General features: G+C 34.2%; 1 protein-coding gene across 1 annotated transcript; it reads right to left on the reverse strand.

The window, feature by feature from the left end:
* Window positions 1–11,037: 11,037 nt before the first annotated feature.
* Window positions 11,038–21,585, reverse strand: LOC115441964 (circadian clock-controlled protein daywake). The gene is made up of 5 exons (XM_030166899.2): window positions 21,474–21,585; window positions 20,706–20,943; window positions 15,204–15,334; window positions 14,446–14,595; window positions 11,038–11,210 (listed from the first exon to the last, which is right to left on the reverse strand). The coding sequence occupies exons 1-5, from the start codon at window positions 21,532–21,534 to the stop codon at window positions 11,059–11,061; spliced, it is 732 nt and encodes a 243-aa protein (XP_030022759.2). The 5' UTR covers window positions 21,535–21,585; the 3' UTR covers window positions 11,038–11,058.
* Window positions 21,586–21,587: the final 2 nt, after the last annotated feature.

The raw sequence follows: 21,587 nt of genomic DNA on the forward strand, positions 1-21,587 counted from the left end.
ACATTTCAGAGCGAAAAAGAATCGCGTTTTTAATAAGGGGCTTAGACTATGCACAAAATCTCTTTACTCAATGTAACATGCATCAGTAATGGGATTATACAGCAGCCATGTCGTCAAACACACCTGAATAACTGGTCACACAAAGCAATTGTTGATACCAAATCCCCGCTATTGTATCCGAATATACGAAAATCGTATAAATAGCCTAATTCAAGAAAGCCCGATGAAATAATACATAGACTGAGACTAATTGCCAGGAAAACGACTTATAAATCTCAAACACTGGAGTAATTCGTGCCTTCTTTGCTAATTTAGCTTAATAAAAGTAGCAAAAGTGAAATCTCAACAATTTGGGAGTATCATCATTAAAATATTCTCTAAGAATGTAAAACCTTTTTCGAATTGAAGTTAATATTCTATTGGCCAGCGCTTTACTTTATTCGCATATTTTACAATGCATTTTTATTTCGCAGCACCTGCCGCTCTAATCCCTGGATTGTAGTCAAAATGCACGTGTCGGATTTAAATGCTGGGTCTCCAACTAAATCGGACAGTATAAATGTAAATAGGAACTATATTCGCTTGAACTAAAAATGTTTTATTAAAACTAGTTTTAAAATATATTATCTTTTTAAAATATATAATTATTTGAATTAGTTACAAAGTGAGTGATGTCTAAAAAAACTTGAACACATCGCGACATGTATACCTAGTCTTGCCATAAATATTGTAATAAAGAAAAAAGAAAATTGTTAACTGCAAATAACATTTATTACTTTTACAGTGTGTCAGTTTAATACATAAATATAAAACAATTAAAAATATAAAAAGCTTATTCGAAGTGGTCTCCATTGGCTGCAATACAGTCCTTTAAACGATGAGGCCAGTTATCAATAGAAGCACGCACTCTTTCCATGGGAAAATTCTTCACTGCCAATCGTATAGATTGTTTTAGGGACTCCAAATTATCATGGCGTTTAGAGCAAGCTGTACTCTCTAAAACTGACCACAAATCATAATCCAGCGGATTAAGATCGGGACTAGACGACGGCCAGTCTTCAGCTCTGATGAAGTCCGAAACGTTCGATTCCAACCAAGACTGCGTGGACCGAGCTTTATGACCCGGCGCCGAGTCTTGCTGGAAGGACCATACTTGGTTATTGAACATGGTGATGTTAAGGGGCTTAACTACCTTCTCAAGAATGGTATCTTGATACACTTGTGCCGATGTTTTGATACCTTTTTCACAAAAATATGGCTCAGTCACTCCTTCATAGCTAACACCCCACCAAACCATCACTGAAGTCGGATAATGTCCACGTTGCACTCTGTCGACTAATTGGGAAGCTTCCTTAGAGCTTTGAGCATAAATACGGTCATTTTGTTTGTTAAAATGTTGCTCAATTGTAAAAATTTTCTCATCCGTAAACAAAATTTTTCTGTGACCTCCCTTTGCGTACCGCTTCAGTAGTTGTTTCGATTTTACCACCCTATTCTTCTTTAAATTATCAGTTAAGAAATGGCCAGTGCGTCTCTTATAGGCTGCAAGTCCTAAGTCATCTTTTAAAATACGCGACATGGTTCTAGGTGCTATCTTCATTTCCCGAGATAAAATCTTTTGCTTTCGGACAGGATTTCTTCGAATTCTTTCCCTTACTGCTTTGACCACCTTTTTCGTACGAACACTACGTGGACGGCCAGATCTTTTCTGTCACAAACAGAGGAGGTCTCATTGTACCTATTAATAGCCCGGTACACAAACATTTTACTAATACCAAGTGTATGGAGAGTTTTAAAAATTGCATTTGGCTCCATACCTACTTTGTGTAATGCTATCACAGCGATTCGGTTCTCTTTATCACCCCACACCATTTTAATATCGCAAAATATTTTACAATGTATTGGCGCCAAAATGAGAAAACACAATGAACAATCGTATAAAAATGACAGATTCGAAATTCAAATGTAATATTTTTTTATAATTAAGTGTAACAGTATTTATGGCCAGACTAAGTATTTAAACTATTGTTATATAAGCAAATATATTTCTCAGCATTATGAAAATAATAGAAAGGGTAAGTAGTAGCAAATTAAATGCAAGCTCAGATAAAGCTACCGTTACTAACAAAGTTAACCTTAAAGCTCAACTAACAAACTTACCGAAATGAAACACACAGACGGTACCGAACAAATTTTCATTCGAACAAAGCTGTAATCTGTAACAGTGTCTACTAACTGTCCATTTCATTCCACTAGAAAGACAATCAGAATCTTTACGGAAGGAATGAGGCGGTCCGTTCTTTTCTAGCCTCAGGTACGACTTTGTGATGGAAATAGACTTCTAAAAGTACAAGAGCAGGATGCTTTGCCAAGTCCTACCGTTATAAAACAGGTCTTAGAGGAGTAAATTGTTTTTGTGCCTTTAGGCGGTTTGCTTCGTCTAGTGGCAAGCGAGGTTCAGAAGTATTAAGCGGCGTCTGTGTCTCCTAAGCACGCTATTTATGTTTGTATGTACATGGATGAGAAAGGTAAAGTCTAAGAAAGCTTGCTTAACACGAAGAATACGGTTTACGTAGCCCGGTAAACAATGTAGTTGGAATTTCAATGCAAACAAATTTGTGTGATATTAATTTTACGCCGGCTCAGAGAAATAAATGATACAATATGTATGTAATAAAACAGTGAAAGTATTCACAAAACATGAGATTGTTATTCTGAACAAGAATCACTACTAAAAATTTACGAGCGACATGAAAAGCGTGATATTGAATTTGAATATTTAATTTCTTACTCATAAAACTTTAAAAACCATTTGTGTGAGATTTTTTTTGTTAGCCAATCGGCTAAAGCCGTATATACATAGATATGTTTGTTAAATCTTTTATGAATAGAAATGCTCTCCACGTAATTGCCGATGATATTTTGAATAGGAGCATTATCATGGCAACGAAGAATTGTACGATGTAAGAAATAAAATGATACAGTATTTTTTCGCTGAAATTGCGATGTAATTGAGGTCAAATATGATATTTGTGATGATGAGACCAATATATAAACATTTTGGCTGCTTGTATCATATTCATCAGAAATAGAATTTTAGAAATCCGATTGACATATTGCACTTTTAATTATCGCGTATAATCTATTAATATCATTTGATTTATTACGTTATTCATTATTTACAATATGTTAAATCAAATCCGTGATGCTGACACTTGTTTGCAAATTACAAGACTACTTAATCAATTCATGGATGCCTTCACCAAAACCTCGCCTCGGGAGAAAATCCTTTCGGATGACTGCACGAATTTAACCAAAGGAATCTTATTTCAAGAGGACGGGGCAAGAAAAAAATTTGATGGTACTTGACAGCGTTGAGGTCATATTTTAGTGAACCTTCAATTAGAGCAGGTGCGAGAGGGCATATTATCCAAGATGCTTATAAGAATTAAGGAATCTGAAGTATGAATTGAATTAATGGTAATATACTCAAGTGGGTGACTAAAAATATTTATTATTTATATTTCCATGATACTTATTTCACACGTACTTACAGATTTCATTCAGTGTATTACACTGTATTGAATAGTTTTAGAATTGGAAAATCACAATCAAATTCTGGTGGTAGGTCTCTCATATGTGAGAGTCCTCCTAGGTAGGTACCACCGCAATGTCTATTTCTGCCGTTAAGTAGCAGTATGTTACTGTTGTGTTTCTGTTTGAAGGACATTGTAGCCAGTGTAACTACTGGACATAATGAGACTTAACATCTCACGTCTCATGATGGCGAGCGTAGTGAAATACCATTCAATACTTCAAGGTGTTAAATAGTGTTGATTGGCTTATCATCAGGCCAACGGCAAGCTCGTCTCGTCATTTAAGGCAATAAAAAAAAAACACATTCAAATCTGCAGTACATTATATTGTTATCCACGTTATGTGAATTAATTTGTTTTGAATTAGTTCTATTGTTAATTTGCTTTTAACATTTACCAAACATAAGACAATAATTGTACTTAGTCGAGAAGTTTTAAGAAGCTAAAACATCCAATTAAGAGCAGTTTATGTGTTCCAATTGTATCCGCATATGAAAATCAAATAAGCAATAAACAACCCTTGAAATGGTATAATATCACCTCATTATGATCTGAATACGAGATGAAAACAAATTTATTTTTCACAAACATTAACTTGAATGAATTCTGAGATATCTGCATTACAGTATCTCAAGTCATTGCTTTATTTAAGACTAAAATCTGGTCTTAATGTTACCTTTTCAGCCTATTGTACGAGCGTTGGAGGCTCAATTCATACTGGCTTTAAAGGCTTTTAACAAGCCGAAGGAACTAGAAGCTTTTAAAGGGGAGGAAGTGCGGCGGAATTGTTGCATGTTAAGGTACTAACATAAATATACGTAGACAGGTAAAAATAGAACAAATTAAGACTATAGCCATTGAACCAGTTAGTTTGTGCTACATAATTTTATATAATATTCGGTATACAAAAATATATTTGTCATGAAAATATACATAATAGAGTTTCATTGAAATTATTCTGTTTTTAACTGACTTCAAGAAAGGAGGCGGTTCTCATTTCGACTGTATGTTTTTTTGGGTGTTTGTTACCTCAGAAATCTTGATTGGGTGAACCAATTTATATGATTCTTTTTTTATTTAAAAGCTGGTACTTCCCATGTATTCCCATATAAATTACATTGATGTTAGACCCTTAACTTCGGAGATACATAGAAAAACTCTTAAAATGATGTTGTCAAGGTATATTTTACCTCAGAACTTTTGACTGGGTGAACCGATTTTGATGATTCATTTTTTATATCTAAGCTAGTACTTCCCTTGTGGTCCCATTAATTATTTATTAGGTATAACTGTATATAGGTAATAATTGATTATTTTTTGGTTTTTAGTGTTTTGAAGGCGGTATAATGTTTTGTTATAAATTATAATTATGTTAATACTTAACTAGCAATTTGTTGTTTTAAGGCTTGATTATTTCATCCGTGGTAAAGTAAACCTAAGGATCTTATTACACTGGATGGATTCTCAGCGAGACCGCGGCCTTCGCCTCGCTGTGAATTCGTTTGTAATTCGCCAGTGTGATAAGAACCTTAACTTTACTTAATCAAGAATAAAGCAATCCGGCCGAAGTATAACGATGTCGAAACATTATGTACATAGTACAAGTACAGTTATACGATCCAATTTTATTGCGGTCGAAAGTATCAAATATTTGTGTAAATTCAGGAATTTCAATAAAATTTCAATACAAGTTTTAACAGATTTTTTTTATAATTTTAGGAATACAAAGGTTAGAATTATTTCTATTTTTGTAAATATTTTATCTTATTTATCGTTGTTCATTCCAATGCTACTTCCAGCATCTATCAGATAGATGCTATCTGCATACACCAAACTTATCGCTATGCAATTTTTAAACGTTAAATTTGAAAGCATTCTGGGACAAACAGCATTATGGCTTCCATTCCTGGTAATCGCATCTATTTTCCCGTGAGCCGGCACATTGTTCCACCTTTATCTGGTCTAAATTACGTTTGGGCTTAGATATCCGCCTGTCGTCTTTGTATCACTTCCCAGCTGTAATTGCAGCTTTAGTTTTAAATCTCTGTTACAAAAGTAAACCGCTTAGTGTCCTTGTTTGGTATTTTTAGTTTGACTGTTTTGATATTTATGTATACTGATAAAAAAGATATTGTGTAGGTATGTAGGCACTAATCTCTGGAACTTCTGAACAGATTTTGAAAATTCTTTCAATAGGAAGCTTATTTATTTCTCTTTGCTATAGGCTATATCCCGGGAAAATATGTATGACGTAAAAAATTTGTCCTGGTTGGAGCCGCGGGCAAAAGTTATGTGCAATAAAATGTTAATGTTTCTGTTAAGGTTGCAACTGGCCACTAATGTATGGACACGTTAGTTTTAAAAAGACATTGTAATTATATTATGTGTTTGTTCACAATTATTTCCACAGCATCATTGTAAACGTTTTAAAGGCTTTAAATTTTATTTCTAACGTTACTATTTAAATTAATCATTACATAAGAATCTTCATTTTACTTTTAGGCATTACGCGGTTTTTTTTTCAACAAAGAAAGAAAACCAGAAATACAAAAGTAATTCACAAATTGACTGACAATATTACATAATAGCAAGAGACCTTTTAATTTTGGCAAAGTACGATAACAATGATGAAAGCGGTTTAGTGACATGGTAAAGCTCCGACACCTCGTTTAATTTTGCCTTAAGGTGGTAGCTCAAGGTCCATTTTCATACATTTTGTTTCGGCTTTAATCTGGGTAACTAAACAAGTATTGGCAAGTAAAGAATTTAAATTCACGTCTAGTTAGTGATTAGTTCTCGCAGTTGAAAGAAAAACGTAAAAATAATTAATAATCATGGATATTTCTGCCTTTAAAATTTCGTCATATTAAATTTTAAAGGCCGAAATATCCATAATTATTAATTATTTTACGTTTTCTTCAACTGCGAGAACTAATCACTAACTAGACGTGAATTTAAATTCTTTACTTGCCAATACTTGTTTAGTTACCCAGATTAAAGCCGAAACAAAATGTATGAAAATGGACCTTGAGGTATCGCCTTAAGGTGTTTAGTGATAATTTAAGTCGGAGTAACTCGGATACCGACGGTTTCCAGGTGGATGATCCTAAATTTTAATTAAATCCCGAAATGTCTTCTGTGACAAATGATAATGTTTGAAATGTGACTGCTGCGGTACCGTATATGTATTATGACTGTAGTCTAGGGTGTGATTCCCGGATCGGCCTAAGTGATATTGTTTTTTTTTTTACTAAATATCAGCCCGGAGTTTGGAATTTGTGATCGGAATGGCGGTAGGCTCGCCGCCTACAGCATGAAACGGGTCACAGTTGGAGAAAAATTGGTAGTTGCACCTCTGCCTACCCCTTCGATGATAAATTCGTGTAGGTCTTGTTTGTTTTAGAAATGTCTTCTTCGGGAGTAAGATATCTTCTACTACTAACATTTGTTTTGTTTATTAGCGTTCCGAAATCCAAGTACGTTTGGTAACTTGTTACAGCTATTGCGAGATCTTGCCGCCTCTAAATATGTCTGCACTGGAGATTCGTGCATTGGGGCCAATGTTTGTGGGGTTGATATATAATATCAGCCCTGTATTATATACTTGCCCACTGCTGAGCACTGGCCAACTCTACTACTGAGAGGGATTAGGCCTTAGTCCACCACGCTGGCCTAGTGCGGATTGGTAGACTTCTCACACCTTCGAAATTCCTATAGAGAACTTCTCAGATGTGCAGGTTTCCTCTCGATGATTTCCTTCACCGTTAAAGCGAACGATAAATTCACAAAGAATACATACATGATTTTAGAAAAGTCATATGTTGGCCCTTGGGATTTGAACCTGCGGACATTCGTCTTGGCAGTCCGTTCCACACCCAACTAGGCTATCGCCGCTTATGGGGTTGATACTTGATATGTATTTGTATTGGTTATTATTTATATTATCCAGAAATTCTGATTATTCCAAGAATGTTTATGTTGTCAAGCAGACAGAATTTTAGGTATCAGAATTTTGTAATTGCAAATTTATTAGCAACAACAATATTTGCCATTTTCCTTTGTAAATTTCATAGAAATGGATTTCGAATCTTCGCTGTTTTAAGTTTCCCCAGCGATTCCGTTAAATAAAACAATAGCATCAAATAAAGGATTACGGTGATACATCAACCGGTGACACAAATAGATGTTTTTACGCGACATACTGACCCTCCTCTGACATTTTACTAGTACGACCATTCATCTGTCTGAGAGCTAGTAATACTCACTTTTTTACGAGCCATGTTTACGGCACCATGTCAGGCCCCCATAACGCCACTTAATCATCTTCAGTGCAACATTTGTGATGGAGATTTATTAAATGAAAAGTTTTTGGGATTCGGGAAGGGTTTTGCTTTTATATTATAGTGTGCCTATTTGTATAATACGGTGTTATTTAATACAATGGGTTTATGATAGATTTGACGTTTATTATAATTCATTAATTATAAATATTATAATTTCTTGACTATGGTCTTTTTAGACTTTTTTTGTCTATAAGAATAGAACTATCTACAACTTCTCTGAACGAAGGCTTATGTACGATAAATAAGGATAAAAAATGTAAGCAAAATGACTGTTTAATTTATTCATTTCAGGTTTGGAAAACAATTGACATTTTTTTAGTTTTATTTTACAGTAGATTTTGTGATAAAGGTCGGTGATGCTTGTTAATTAATTCTCAACTTTGACTCAAAATTATTCAAATACAAAATAATTCTGAATATATTATTATCTCTTGCCTCGGTGAAAGTACTAAAAACAAAATCTCATACCTATCATGTCTATTACTATGAATTTAGTAGTCTAAATACATATGTACTGTTTATCTAACTAATAACATAGTATTTTTAATGTAATATAATCATCAAACCTGACGCTTTAATAAATCAATCTTAAAGTATAATGAGACGACTGAAGATTTGCGATTTTATTCAAAATAAGCTCATAAACATTACAATATATTATGACAATCTGAAAACAATATCCCGAATTAAAAACTTACTTCACACCTTTATCCTCGAAAGGGTAGGCAGAGTATCATTATTGCGTATTTCATCAATGGCAAAGGGTCCACATAACCTGATCGCTGCGTCCTTCCCTGTATGTAGAATTTATATAGAATCTAATTATTATTAGGAAGATTTGCAGACCGCATTTATACACATTTGTACCTATCTCGTGTCGAGTTCCTTTTCGAAGAAATTCACCCATTGTCATCGTATTACATTAAGATTTTGGATGAAAAAATCTTTGAAGAAGTCCTTGTTCTGTACAACTATCTAGACAAAATGGATATGTACGTCTCATCCCAATCTAAACGCAAATTGGCCACGACGTTTTGTTACAGTAGGCACGAAGATATCTCGGTGTCATTCGCCAAAAGAAATATTTTACCATTCTCGCAGATCGATGAACAATAATTATTTATATGTTATAATTGTACACGGTACGAGTACAACTACCGCGCTGAGAGCCTGAGTTCGAATCCCGGGTTGGGCCAATAATAGGGACAGGGTTTTTCCATCTTAAAAATTACTCAGTTGCAGCTCGCAGTTAGGAAGTTGGCGGTGTGATACCCCTGTGCCTTGGAAAGCACGTAAAGCCGTTGGTCTTGCGCCTGCTCGGATTGCCGTTCACCGGACTATTAGAGTGAAGGAATAGAGATTGCACCTGTGTATTGCGCACACACTTGTGCACTATAATATCTCCTGCGAACTTGGCTGATCTCCGTTGAGATTGGCCGCCGTGGCCGAAACTCCATACCATACCATACTTATCTTAGTGACAATATACTCTCATATTTTCTGAATAATTTGTATAATATTAAACCAAGCTTTTATAAGGTTATGGGGCCGTATTCCGTTTATAGAGGTGAATTCGTCTTTTTGCAATTACGAGCATCTTATTCGAAAGGCAGCTTCGATAGCCGTACATGTAAGGGAGTCAAAAAAAACCCTATTTACCTCTACGGCTATCAAATCTGTCCTTTGATTAGAACTCCCGTAATTGCAAAAAAGATGGATATGCCCCGTAGACAGAATAAGGTCCCCTGACCTTACTGTGATTACCTTATATTTATATTTGTAATTTGTTATTACTTTTACCTACAAATAATAACAAACTTAGCGCCATAAATGCATACTTATGGCGCTATTTCACAAAGCGACAGCATTATATCTATACAGCACATTATTTTGTGTTTAAACATCTCTCTTGGAACAATAAAATCTCTTAATATTTGACCTATTAACTGTTTAACATTCTACATTTATAAAAACAGATTTTAAAGCTCCTTTATGCTAAATTATTTAAATTAACTAAACAAATTGCATGCAATTTATAAAACTTTTTAATATAATCCTATTTATAGATAACGGAATTGCAAATATAACGTCCTTATTTTAATTCAGAAAACATATTATACGGCGCCGCATGGAATAAGACTGTTAGCTATTGTTTTAGCTCGCGGCTTCGCCGGCCTAATATGCCTAAAATTATTTCCGGAATATTATTCTACCTGTAGGGGAAAATCCCTTAAAAATTTCGCTGAAATCTATCTAAAGTAAAGTAAGACTTTAGATATATATTTAATTGATTTGTATAAATTCACGAATTGTGATTCACTAGAATAACCACGAAGTAAGTCAATGCGTACTGTGAACATAGAACAGAGATACCATGGAACATCAAATATATCCAACATACATCCGTTATATATTTTTTTTATGGACACGGCAAGGTGTCCCCACTATACCTGATGGTAAGTGGAGTGGGGTCCAATAGAATGTCGACTGACGAGACTTCCCATCGGCAGCCACCTATGGCGGGTTTTAATATCTTGTGTACGGTGGTCGTTAATTTATTTATTTGTAGCTCATATCACTAAAATATCTAAAGGGAAGATACGGGAATAAGAAAAGGCGTCCAGGCCTCCAGAAATTCCGGCGTCATCTAGGCTGCTTTACTTAACTCTACTGTAATGCGTAAGTTATATTGCAGCATGTAGCTCAATTCATCCAAAGATTTGCGGTATATTTTTAATCATATTTTAAGATTTTTTTCTGTGACTATTTTTTTTTACGATGAAATTCACTCAGTTTTTTTTCTAAGTACAATATTTGATGACAGATTTTTTTTAAAAGCCCATAAAGACTATGGCGGTAACGCGCTTGCTTCACCAAGTTCACACGCGAAATGGTGACGACAAGCTCACGCGCAGTGTTGCCATAGATTCTCCTATCCGTTTATATAGTCGAGGTATACAGTACTAAATTTACATATAATATTTCACTTTTATATGTAAATATAATTAAAAGACGCGTATTTTCGCTTCGGGACCAGCGCCTTGACATTTGTGCTGTTGAATTATTAATTTATAATAAAAAGTGATAAAAAAGTCGAGTAGGCTAATTTATATTTATATTTATTCCGGCATCAATTCGTCGTAAGATACTTGTGAGAGGAGGACTCCTAAATTTTCCACAACGGCTGAGCTAAGGGAGCGACATATCGTAGGCCCGACGTCGGCGACGATTTGTCGCCACATCTCGTTAAGTATTCTGTTGATCTGATCACCTGTTAACAAAGTTAATACATTTTACTAAAAGCAAAGTTGATAATAAGTAAAATGAAGCCCAAGTATGGTATGACGATCAGCATAATGACATTATATTTAATGTTAATTTATGAGTTGATGAGACTGGTAACTATACATTGTTACAGAGTGGAGATTTTGTTGCCTAAAGACGATAAAATATGTTAATACCGTGTATTTGGGATAAAATGAATTTTGAATTTTGAATGAATTTGGGATAAAACATATCTACTATATGTGTAACTATGCGGAATTTAAATATAATACAAGGTACACCATTCCTCTTCCGATTGGATATTTTTTTAACCTGAGTCCACATTGGTTAGCCTGGTAAGGGCCGGTTTATACAAACACATCGGACTAGTGTGAAAACGCTTTAGATGCTCGAACTGTAAATTGGGTGAAATAACGCAACATAACTTGAAGGAAAAATTCACACTTCGTATCCAAAACCTAAGCATTTATCGTCTTTATACAAAGGGTCGTAAATGCCTTACTAATAAAAAAATAACTAAATTGTTAACGTTAATATAAAAACCGAAAAAACGTATTTGAATGTCATATGCTATTGATAAATCTATCATTAGGATATGTCATTCTCATACATACCGTTAGCGATAACGATTGTATAAAACATCTTTGCTATGGCCTCAGGTCATTAACCTATGGTTATTATTACAAACAAAACTAAACTGAGAATGAATATAATGCGGCAACAAAACCAGATATTTGTATAAAAAATTTAAATGAATAATGAATAACTGATTTATTATTACAAAAATGTAATTAAAGTTACATGCCGTATTTATTTAAACTTTATCTAGTTAAGATCAAATTTTATATTTCAATGTCATTGAAATGATTGTTTAATGTTTATGTTTACACAAATGTTAGACATTCAAATAAAGACTATTTTCCGGATTTTGTAGCGGCTTTTTTTTCTTTGCAACCTTCATGATTACGCGGAGGCTCTCTCGACTCATGAAAGCTGCAAAATCTTTGAAATATCGGGAGAAAATAATAATATAAAAAAACCGCAATAAAATCCGGAAATTACTTTCATTTTAATAACTATTCTATAATTGATTTATTACAACTGTTTTTCATGAGGTGTAAAGACCGCATTCAAAATCGTTACTTACCTAAGTACGGAGCAATAATAATAAATACGGTTCGACATTAGTTTCTAATTGCTTGCGGTATGACAGCCTTCACCGTGCGTAGGCACAGGGACGCTGTGATTGGCTTATATTGAGATACAACGTTACTTCAGTTAACGGTCGGATAAACGAAGCTAAATAAATCCAAAGAAAATTATGCAATTTTAGAGACTATGCGTTCGCGCGCACTCTGTACGTGTACCTTCATTGCTGTTGACGAATACGGGTGTAAGCATGATGCTCTAGTTATGTGTATTTTCATAACACTAAACTTCCTTTATTGCTGATTTACGTAGGTATATGAAAGAAGATTCTGACTCGCGGTAAACGCACAGTCGAAACTGTTGGGTCTAGAAAAACGTATTATTTTACAAATATTTCTAAAATGACGCAAGGCACCATTTAGAAGACATTTTTAGAAAACTATCATCTATGGAATTAAAATAAGGGATAAAGCTTTCAATGAAACACCAACATTCTTTTAGGTAGAAACTAAAAATTGGTATAAGTTCATGAGTAGAAAGACGAGTGACATTTCGAAAATTCCTATCTCATAACCTGATAAAGTTAATTCTGTAGCCTTACAGGCTGCTTCACCCTTCAATCTGTAGCCAAAAATATTGAATCTCAAAGAATTTCCTTTGGAAATTGAACCTTCTGTTTTCGAGGTGAAGATTCGAAAGTGATTAACTTCACCAAATAGCAATTATAGCCGTAGTAACTTATTGCCAGTCGTCGAAAATCTCATGGCACAAACAGACCATTTGTCTGCGGATATAGCAACTTTCTGCTCATAAATTGTTCTATTTTACTGTTATCGGTCCTCGAAACGCCCCCGGCGGTACAATCAATCATAAAACTACGGCAATTTTTGTTTAGAAAGCACACATCATCAGTACTCTCTGAGGTATATTTATAAAATATAGAATATGATTTTCATGCCAGGTAAACATTTCTATTTCAAAAAAGCGGCGATAGCCTAGTTGGGTGTGGAACGGACTGCCGAGACGAATGTCCGCAGGTTCAAATCCCAAGGGCACACACCTCTGACTTTTCTAAAATCATGTGTGTATTCTTTGTGAATTTATCGTTCGCTTTGACGGTGAAGGAAAACATCGTGAGGAAACCTGCACATCTGAGAAGTTCTCTATGGGAATTTCGAAGGTGTGTGTAGTCTACCAATCCGCACTAGGCCTCCTAGTAGTAGAGGAGGCCTGTGCTCAGCAGTGGGCAAGTATATAATACAGGGCTGATATTATTAAACATTTCTATTTCGTATTGTAGAATCAATTACATTCTAAATACAGCAATTCGTAAGATTTTAGTTGCTATTTTCATTAATACCTGACGCTTTAATGTATATTACGTATAGTATAAGTTAAACTTTTATAGAAATATTGAGATAGTAAAGAAATTGATGTTTGTGAAAATATTATGTCTTTAACATCCCAAATCATAGTGCGTATACATTCATGCAATTTTCGTAATAGGTAATAAACACCGAGATACAAAAAGAAGAACGCAGATATTTCGTCGCCATTTGCTTAAAAAAATCAATGCTATCCCCAGTATTAAGTAACAACGTCTGTTGAGATTGCATAGGCAAACACAAACTCTCTTTATATTATGTTAACTGACATCATAATATTATTTGAATTATTGTATTTAGAATGATTAACAATGTACTGTTGTTACTAATCGTTATGTACTGTCTTATGACGGTTGTGTACTGTTATTCTACTGAAATACTGGTGGTAGGTCTCTCATATGATGGGCGGTCGCCTCGCTTATCATCAGGCGATGGCAAGCCCGTCTCGTCATTCAAAGCAATAAAAAAAAGAAAAAAGACCTAGTTTACCTTACACTCCCTAATGACGCCTATTCTGGTGTGCAATTCTGCCAAGGCGACCCGAAGCCCTAAAAACGTTCTCATACTTACTATACTTTTATTGTACTTGTTTGGTGCACTATCCACGAAAATTGTAATTCGCCCTAAAGTATATCAAAATGTAAACAATTTAATAATTTAGCAAAGGGTAATAAAAACAATACCAACCTAAATTCTTGTCGTTTAACAAATTCTCCAATCGGAATATTGCCCTTCCAACGTCGTATTTTATGTCGTGTTTATAGATTTTCCAATGAATATTACCGTCGGGTCCCTCCACATGCTCGTACCAAAATTTTATATGAAGCATTGTATTCTCTGAAATAAATTAAATCATGCACCGAAAAGGAAAAATCGTTAAATTCCTTAATTAAGTTTTGTTGGTTCGCGCCGCCAAATTTTAAAAATAAATATAAATTCTTTTTCGCTGGCAGTCATATAAATTTTCTCAATTCACTTGCACATTGAAATAAATAACAGTGGATGTTATCCGTTTTTCACGTATAAAATTTATATAATATTTTTAAAATATTCTTTTAAAAGAAACTCATAAAAGTCAAGTAAACGAAATATAGATATCATTATTATTATAAACTGCGTTAGTTTGATCGATTGTCGCATAAATTGCTGGTGGTGGGATATATTTTATATCCGTCATAGTGGCTCACGTAAGTACGTCGCGTTCCGGGATCAGCCTATGGATTTTCGAGTCCAACAGGCCGCCATAATTGTGTTGACTATCGAGAGCAAATTATCATCCGTCAGTCGACATTTTATTAGATCTCACTCCACTTACCATGAGACTCAGTGGGTTTAATTTGGGGTCCACGTATAAATTATATACTTGAACATATAAACCCTAAACAAATAAATATAAATATATACTTATAATTTTTTTACAAAATCAAACTAGAAAAGCAACTTACTCAATTTTATTGAAGAATCTCCATTAGACGTAATTGGTACTATAAAAACTTTTCCGCTCAATTCGTATGTATTTTCAACGTCTAAGTTTACCAATGCTTCGGCTATAATCAGCTTCTTGTCAAGATCAAATCTGCAAAAAACAAATACTTAACATAAAAGTTCAATCACCGTACCATGCCTACATTACATGTATTGGACTATACATATTTCTGTTGCTATGTTCTTTTACAAATACTAGTTAAACTTGTTTGTTTACAATCTACATGCATGATATAAATTGTATAATTAAGCTTGTATGGATTGAGGCCCCCAGGAGCTCTAAAAAAATTTTAGCATCATGCTTCGCTATAATAAAATAAATTCTCAGGAGGATGCGGGTCGTTTCCAATAGGTCAATCTTTGAGGAAGGCCCATGTTCACTGGTGAACATCCTACGGCTCATGAAAATGCTTCGCTATTATAAAATATAAGTCTTCTGTTTGTTAATCCTGGAAATTAAATTAACATTTTTTTTTTAATTCGTATATAATCGTATAGTGAACTAAGAAGGTATTTTTTGTATCAAGAACGCGAAGCTGTCATCAATAAACAATTTTTAGTTACTTCTTATTTTCCTAAATAATATCAGCCTCGTATTATCGTCCCATTGCTGGGCCCTTGCCTTCTCTACTGCTGAGAGTTTAGGTCTTAATTCACTAAAATATCCTACTGCAGATTGGTAAACTTCATATACCTTCAAAATACCTATAGAGAATTTCTCAGGAATGCAGGTTTCTTCACGATGTTATCCTACGCCGTTCAAGCAAACGTTAATTTACATAGAATACACACATCATTTAGAAAAGTCAAAGGTGCGTACCATTGGTTATAAACCTGCGGCATTCGTCCGGGCAGGTCGTTCCACTTCCAATTAGGCTAGTGTCGCTTTGTACTCGATAATATAGGATTAAACGATTGCAATATCGCCTCTATATAATGTACTGTTCCATAGATTTTTAGGTAGCAACGGAGACTGACTACTAATAACTACTACTTTAAAATTAAATTATTATTCGGATTTTATCACGGTATTTTCATTTTAATTTTCCCCAACATTTCGAAGACTTTGCAGCCTCGTGGTCCCAGGGGGCCTGAGGTGTTGGTCATTCGCAAAGTCAAAGTTACAATATCTACCTACATGCGAAAAATAGTTTAACTTCAATGTCTAACATTCGCGTAAACATAAGAAATCATTATATTATTATTTTTGCTATAAATCTAGGTACGGGTCTATTGTAACATAAAGGAAAGATTAAGCTTTTTAGACGAATTCTTCCTATAGCAGACTTGACACATTTTAACGTGCACAAATTTCTTTACGATATTTTCTTTATCGTCGTAGCGAAAGATATGTTATATTGGAAATTCTTATGTGCCTTTAAATGAATTTCCAACCTACGACATTTGTCTCGACATTCCTTTGCATTTCGCTACCGCTGCTTCGTTCTAACAGAAAATAAAACTAAATAAACAAAAAATGATACAGAAATTGAACTCATCCAATAACAATACTCGTTCGCTTGTCCGCTCTGATACACTTTCATCTCGAAGCATTCCTGTCCGTCCGTTTCTAATCAACTGAATAGATGAGGTCTAGGGATTGTCAGAAAAACTGAGTAAATTTAATCCGTGTCACCGAGGTATATCTAGAGAATTCGAAAAACTATGATATGAGCCTATTCTCTAACCGGGAACATATTTTCATACTAAGGCAAGGGAAAAGCAAAAGAAGACCGCAGTTGCGTTGAAATTGATTGCGTTCAAAAAAATATTTGGTGTATAATATATCCCTCAATTTCTATCATTTTGTAAAAAATACATAAACAATTAAATAAAGAGAAACCCGATCTAAAGTAGCCTAAAATAATAATACACAAAAGCCAGAATATGATTAAAAATTATGAACAAAGTTACAACCTTCCAAACATATCTGTAAAAAAACTTCAAAAACCCGTCTTATCTTCGCCAAAATTCTCAAAATTATTTGAAAACATTGCCCCGATCATGGCGTCGGTTTTTCACACCATTACGCCTTTTGTTCGCGGAGAATCATCGCCCTGCGCCTAATTATTTCAGTGGCCTTTAACTTAAAGCGCCTTTATAAAATTATTCGTAATTAATCGGCCGACCGTAGCTAATTGTCCGTAAGTCATGCCATCGTTAGTCGCACATAGTTCATTATAGAAGCTACTGTAGACATAAAAAGTAGAGCAGATTTTTTAAATTTAATAAACTAGTTGATAATTTCAATTAATTTACTGTGAAAATATTCTTTATTGAGATTGTTATTTTAGTTTTCAGGGTTCCGTACCTAATAGCGGGAGTTCCTAATGTATTTTTGCCACACCACCCTACTCCCTTTAATAGAAAAACTCACGCACACTTTAGCTTCGATGTAAGGCAGAGGGCGCCTGGGCTTCATCCAGTGACCTAATATTATAAAAAATATTTTTTTTTGTTACACTTTCACGCCTTAATTGCTCAACCGATCAATTCAAAATTGTGTATATACCTACATTATCAGGGGAACAGAACAGAATATAAGGGTACATTTTGTTCAGAAAAAAGAAGATACTATTTCCGACTCCCGAGGGATAGAAATTGTCAAAATTGCGTTTGTTTACGGGCTCGCGTTCCTTTTACATGTTGCCTCCTTAAAGGGTGCGCCCCCTACATTGAAAATCAATGCCTTATAGAATCACTTTCAGCTGCCAAAAAATCAAACATTTAAGTTATCGCGACCAAAAAATGAAAAAAAAAAATGTTGTTTTACGCATATTTTGCGGTTTCAAAAGGAAATCAAAATATTCTTATAGACTGGCTGACTTGACTGACTCTTATATGGACACTTCCTATTGACCTAGAATAATATATTTTTTTGAAAAATGTCTTACAGCACATGTAAAGGAAAAATCTAAAAACCCTTATAAGTACTTTAATAAGAAAAAAAACGAATTTACACACTTATTATTTGCGGTTGATGCAATGACCGTGTCTAAGGATCGAACAGCAAAGTTAAGTTTGAAGTAATATACTTAGATACCTTACCTACACGTTTGTACAGAACCCTCGGTGCACGACTCCAACTCGCATTTGGCCGGTTTTTTCAATTAACTTTCTGTTTTTATCACTTAATATTATTCTCATAATTTTAACAATGTAAATAAAATCTAGGTTCGCTTGGTAAGACGTATGCTACTGCCTAATCCATAGGGAACAAAAGGAGTGAATGCGTGCATATAAGTGGACGGAGTTGCAAATGAAACAGTAAAACGATTTACTCTTACATTATTCTTTTGACGACTTTCGAACCAGCCCTATTTCTGGAATGAAAATGATGGGTTGGCCCTACAAGGGCTTAAGATAATCTATATTATTAGAGAAACATTAAAAACCTATTCATAATTGTTAGAATTATGTAAATTATTCATAATAGTACTGTTAGTCAACTGTATAGGAAACTAATTATAATTAATGATGAAATGGTACGGCCAGCATGGCCGTACCATTTCTGTAAGCACGCAGCTTAATAAATGCTAATGGATCTAGATATTCACCGAATTTACTTTGTCATATCCGAAGGGGGATTAGCGAAAACATTTCCCCTTTAGTTTGCGATATTTTATATTGTGTGTCTAGTTGTTGTTATAATTTTAATACATTATTTATTAGCAATCGTTTCTTATATAGTACTAGTTGACCTGACAAACGTCGTCCCGTCACAAATCAGGTAACTGAATTTTGTAACTCTCAGGGTTCGAATAACTGTTATATTTTTGTATTTTTACGTTGATTGTTTTTTTTTTTTTTATAATGTGGATATTATTTCATTTATTTCATAATGAGAATGCCACTTAAATTATTAATTTCCTGCAAATCCTTTTAAAGTACACATCAATCTAATTTTACATTACCATTACTATTAGATGGATAGTTTAATAAGAAATATTTCCGTAGTAATGATTTCTTATATTTACGCGAATGTTGGCCATTAAAATTAAACTATTTTTGGATTTTATCGCGGTTTTAATAATTTGGTTTCGATGTTCCCCCTGTGACCACGGAGGCTGTAAAGTCATCGAAACGTCGGGAGAAAACTAAAATATTAACACCGCGATAAAATCCGAAAAATAGTTTAATTTTAATATTTTCGTAGGTTTTTTTTTAAAAGACCTTTTATAATTGATTTTTTAAAGTGTCCGCCGTATATGAAATTAATGGTCAAGGCCTCTTTTTCAAGGAAGGATCTTAACTATAAATGCTATAGCAAGTACTTATAGGACATAATAGATATGAGATATATACCTCAAACCTCTATTTGCAAGGGCGCATCTATGGAAGACGGTAATTCATACTTTTCCCAAGCAAAATATATAAAACATGATTTTCCATTAGTATTGTGTAAGTTGTTTCCTAATTAGGTGTTTGATGTCAAAACTGGCTTGTTTACTATAAATTATCTACCATAAAAAACAATGTTATTGCTTATCTATGTACAGTCAGCTACACAATTAGCTGAACGATTTCTAAATTATAAAAACCTTTATTTCAGACTAAATATTTTTTCCTTTATATAAAAATAGCTTTTGCTAGCGACTTCTCCTGGAGTTTTTTTAGGATAAAAGTCTCGCTATATATTTTCCCGAAATTAAAATTAGCCTATGTTTTTCCGTAGTCTCCAACTTTTCTCCGTATCCAATTGATCGAAATTAGTTCGATAGATTTTTAGTTTAACGCATTTAGACAGACATACAGATACTAGCGACGGGGACTTTATTTTATAACTTTTCAATTTTCTATTATTGAAGAGAAAACGATTGTAGAAAAGGACACAATAGTTTAAAGCTGTTTGAAAATTTTAAATTTGTTCAGCTACTTTTGCGGCTGACTGTATATAAAATATTATATTTTTTAAAATAAAAACAAAAAGCATTATAAATCATTCAAACCAGTTTCAATCGGTCCTCTTTTTACACTATTTTGATTCCTCACGAAATTTGTTGATATATTAAACATAATTACCTAAATATATTTTATAATGTAACTAAAAAAAAAACCATTAAAAAAATCTTATTTTCAAAAGCGTCACAAGTCCGTAACCCTCTAAAAGAAAACTTATATGGATTAGGGGAGCTGGGCCTAGTTTGTCCCAGAAATCTCAGTCACTACGAAACACAACAGGACAATATCACTTTACGTCACTTTTCACGAGGTAGTAAATTATCCCGGTCAAAGCAGCCCATGCATGGTCATTAAACCCTGTTTATATACTATACCAATGCTGGGTAAAGGCCTCTCAACTACTGAGATGATGAATTGCACATTATAAACAATATTGCATTATAACTCTAACTACATAGAAACCTGCATAACCAAAAATAAAAAAAGTTTATCTAAATTCCAAAATGTTGGAGAAAGTCGTTGCTGAGCAGTTAAAGTATTTAAAAGTATTCATAGCTTACCGAAGATCTTCCATCTTCAGATCGGAAAGTCCCGTAAAATTATTGTCTTTGAAAACAACCTTGAAGCCACTCTCGTTGGGTACATACACGATCATCTTCTCAACGTACAATGGATCTAGTGGGGGGAGGCCTCTACTCGGATCTCCCAAAGAGAACCGATGAATAGACTCCCTCGCTGATTTCAGAGCACATTCGTTCAAATTAGGATCGTTTCTTGAACATGAGTTTATGTATTCAGCTAAAAAAGATACAAATAAATAGACAGTACCTATTATAAGTAATTTGTTGTTAATTTTTTTTATACTAGCAGAACAAAATATCTATATCAGGCAAGTAAACCTGACATGGCTGCCTCGGTTCTTCGGATGCGGGGTCTTAAAGTGATTTTTACGATAATAACATAAAGGGCAAAATAACTAAACCGATGTTCTTTCTACACAAGATAGATTAGACCAAATATAATGATGCCGATCGACTAGAGGCGTTTCATTTCGCGCCGATCGACTGAAGTATTCACACCGGTTGGACTACAAATTCGTCGAAACAAGCCATTGCGTCAAGATAAAGCATTTCATATACGCAACAAGGTCGCCATAGGAACCAGTAATTAGTTAGAAAATACTTTTGATATCCTTCCGCCAATTCCGTATTATTACTATTTAAAATTATGTTGGAATAAGCGCAGTACTTTGCACCAAGCGAGCGGCCAGGTCGTCCCTTCATTTTTAAACAAAAACATAGGGTAAATAGTTAATTAAAAAAACTTACGGAGACTCATTGACACGACATTACTCAGCGTGCCTAACACAAATAACAAAAAATGCAACATTTTAAATTCACGGTATGAATGGCGCTCGTACGCTGCGTAACTGCACTCCACAG

This window comes from Manduca sexta, chromosome 19 (assembly GCF_014839805.1).
Source record: "Manduca sexta isolate Smith_Timp_Sample1 chromosome 19, JHU_Msex_v1.0, whole genome shotgun sequence".
Classification (NCBI taxonomy): domain Eukaryota; kingdom Metazoa; phylum Arthropoda; class Insecta; order Lepidoptera; family Sphingidae; genus Manduca; species Manduca sexta.

What these genes read in the sequence shown, in the direction of transcription:
- LOC115441964 (XM_030166899.2), bottom strand. Translation starts at nt 21,534, where the DNA reads ATGTTGCATTTTTTGTTATTTGTGTTAGGCACGCTGAGTAATGTCGTG. An exon ending in AGATTCTTCAATAAAATTGA is followed by an intron (nt 14,596 to 15,203) that starts GTAAGTTGCTTT and finishes AATTTATTTCAG; the next exon opens with AGAATACAATGCTTCATATA. An exon ending in GTTAAACGACAAGAATTTAG is followed by an intron (nt 11,211 to 14,445) that starts GTTGGTATTGTT and finishes CTTTGTTAACAG; the next exon opens with GTGATCAGATCAACAGAATA.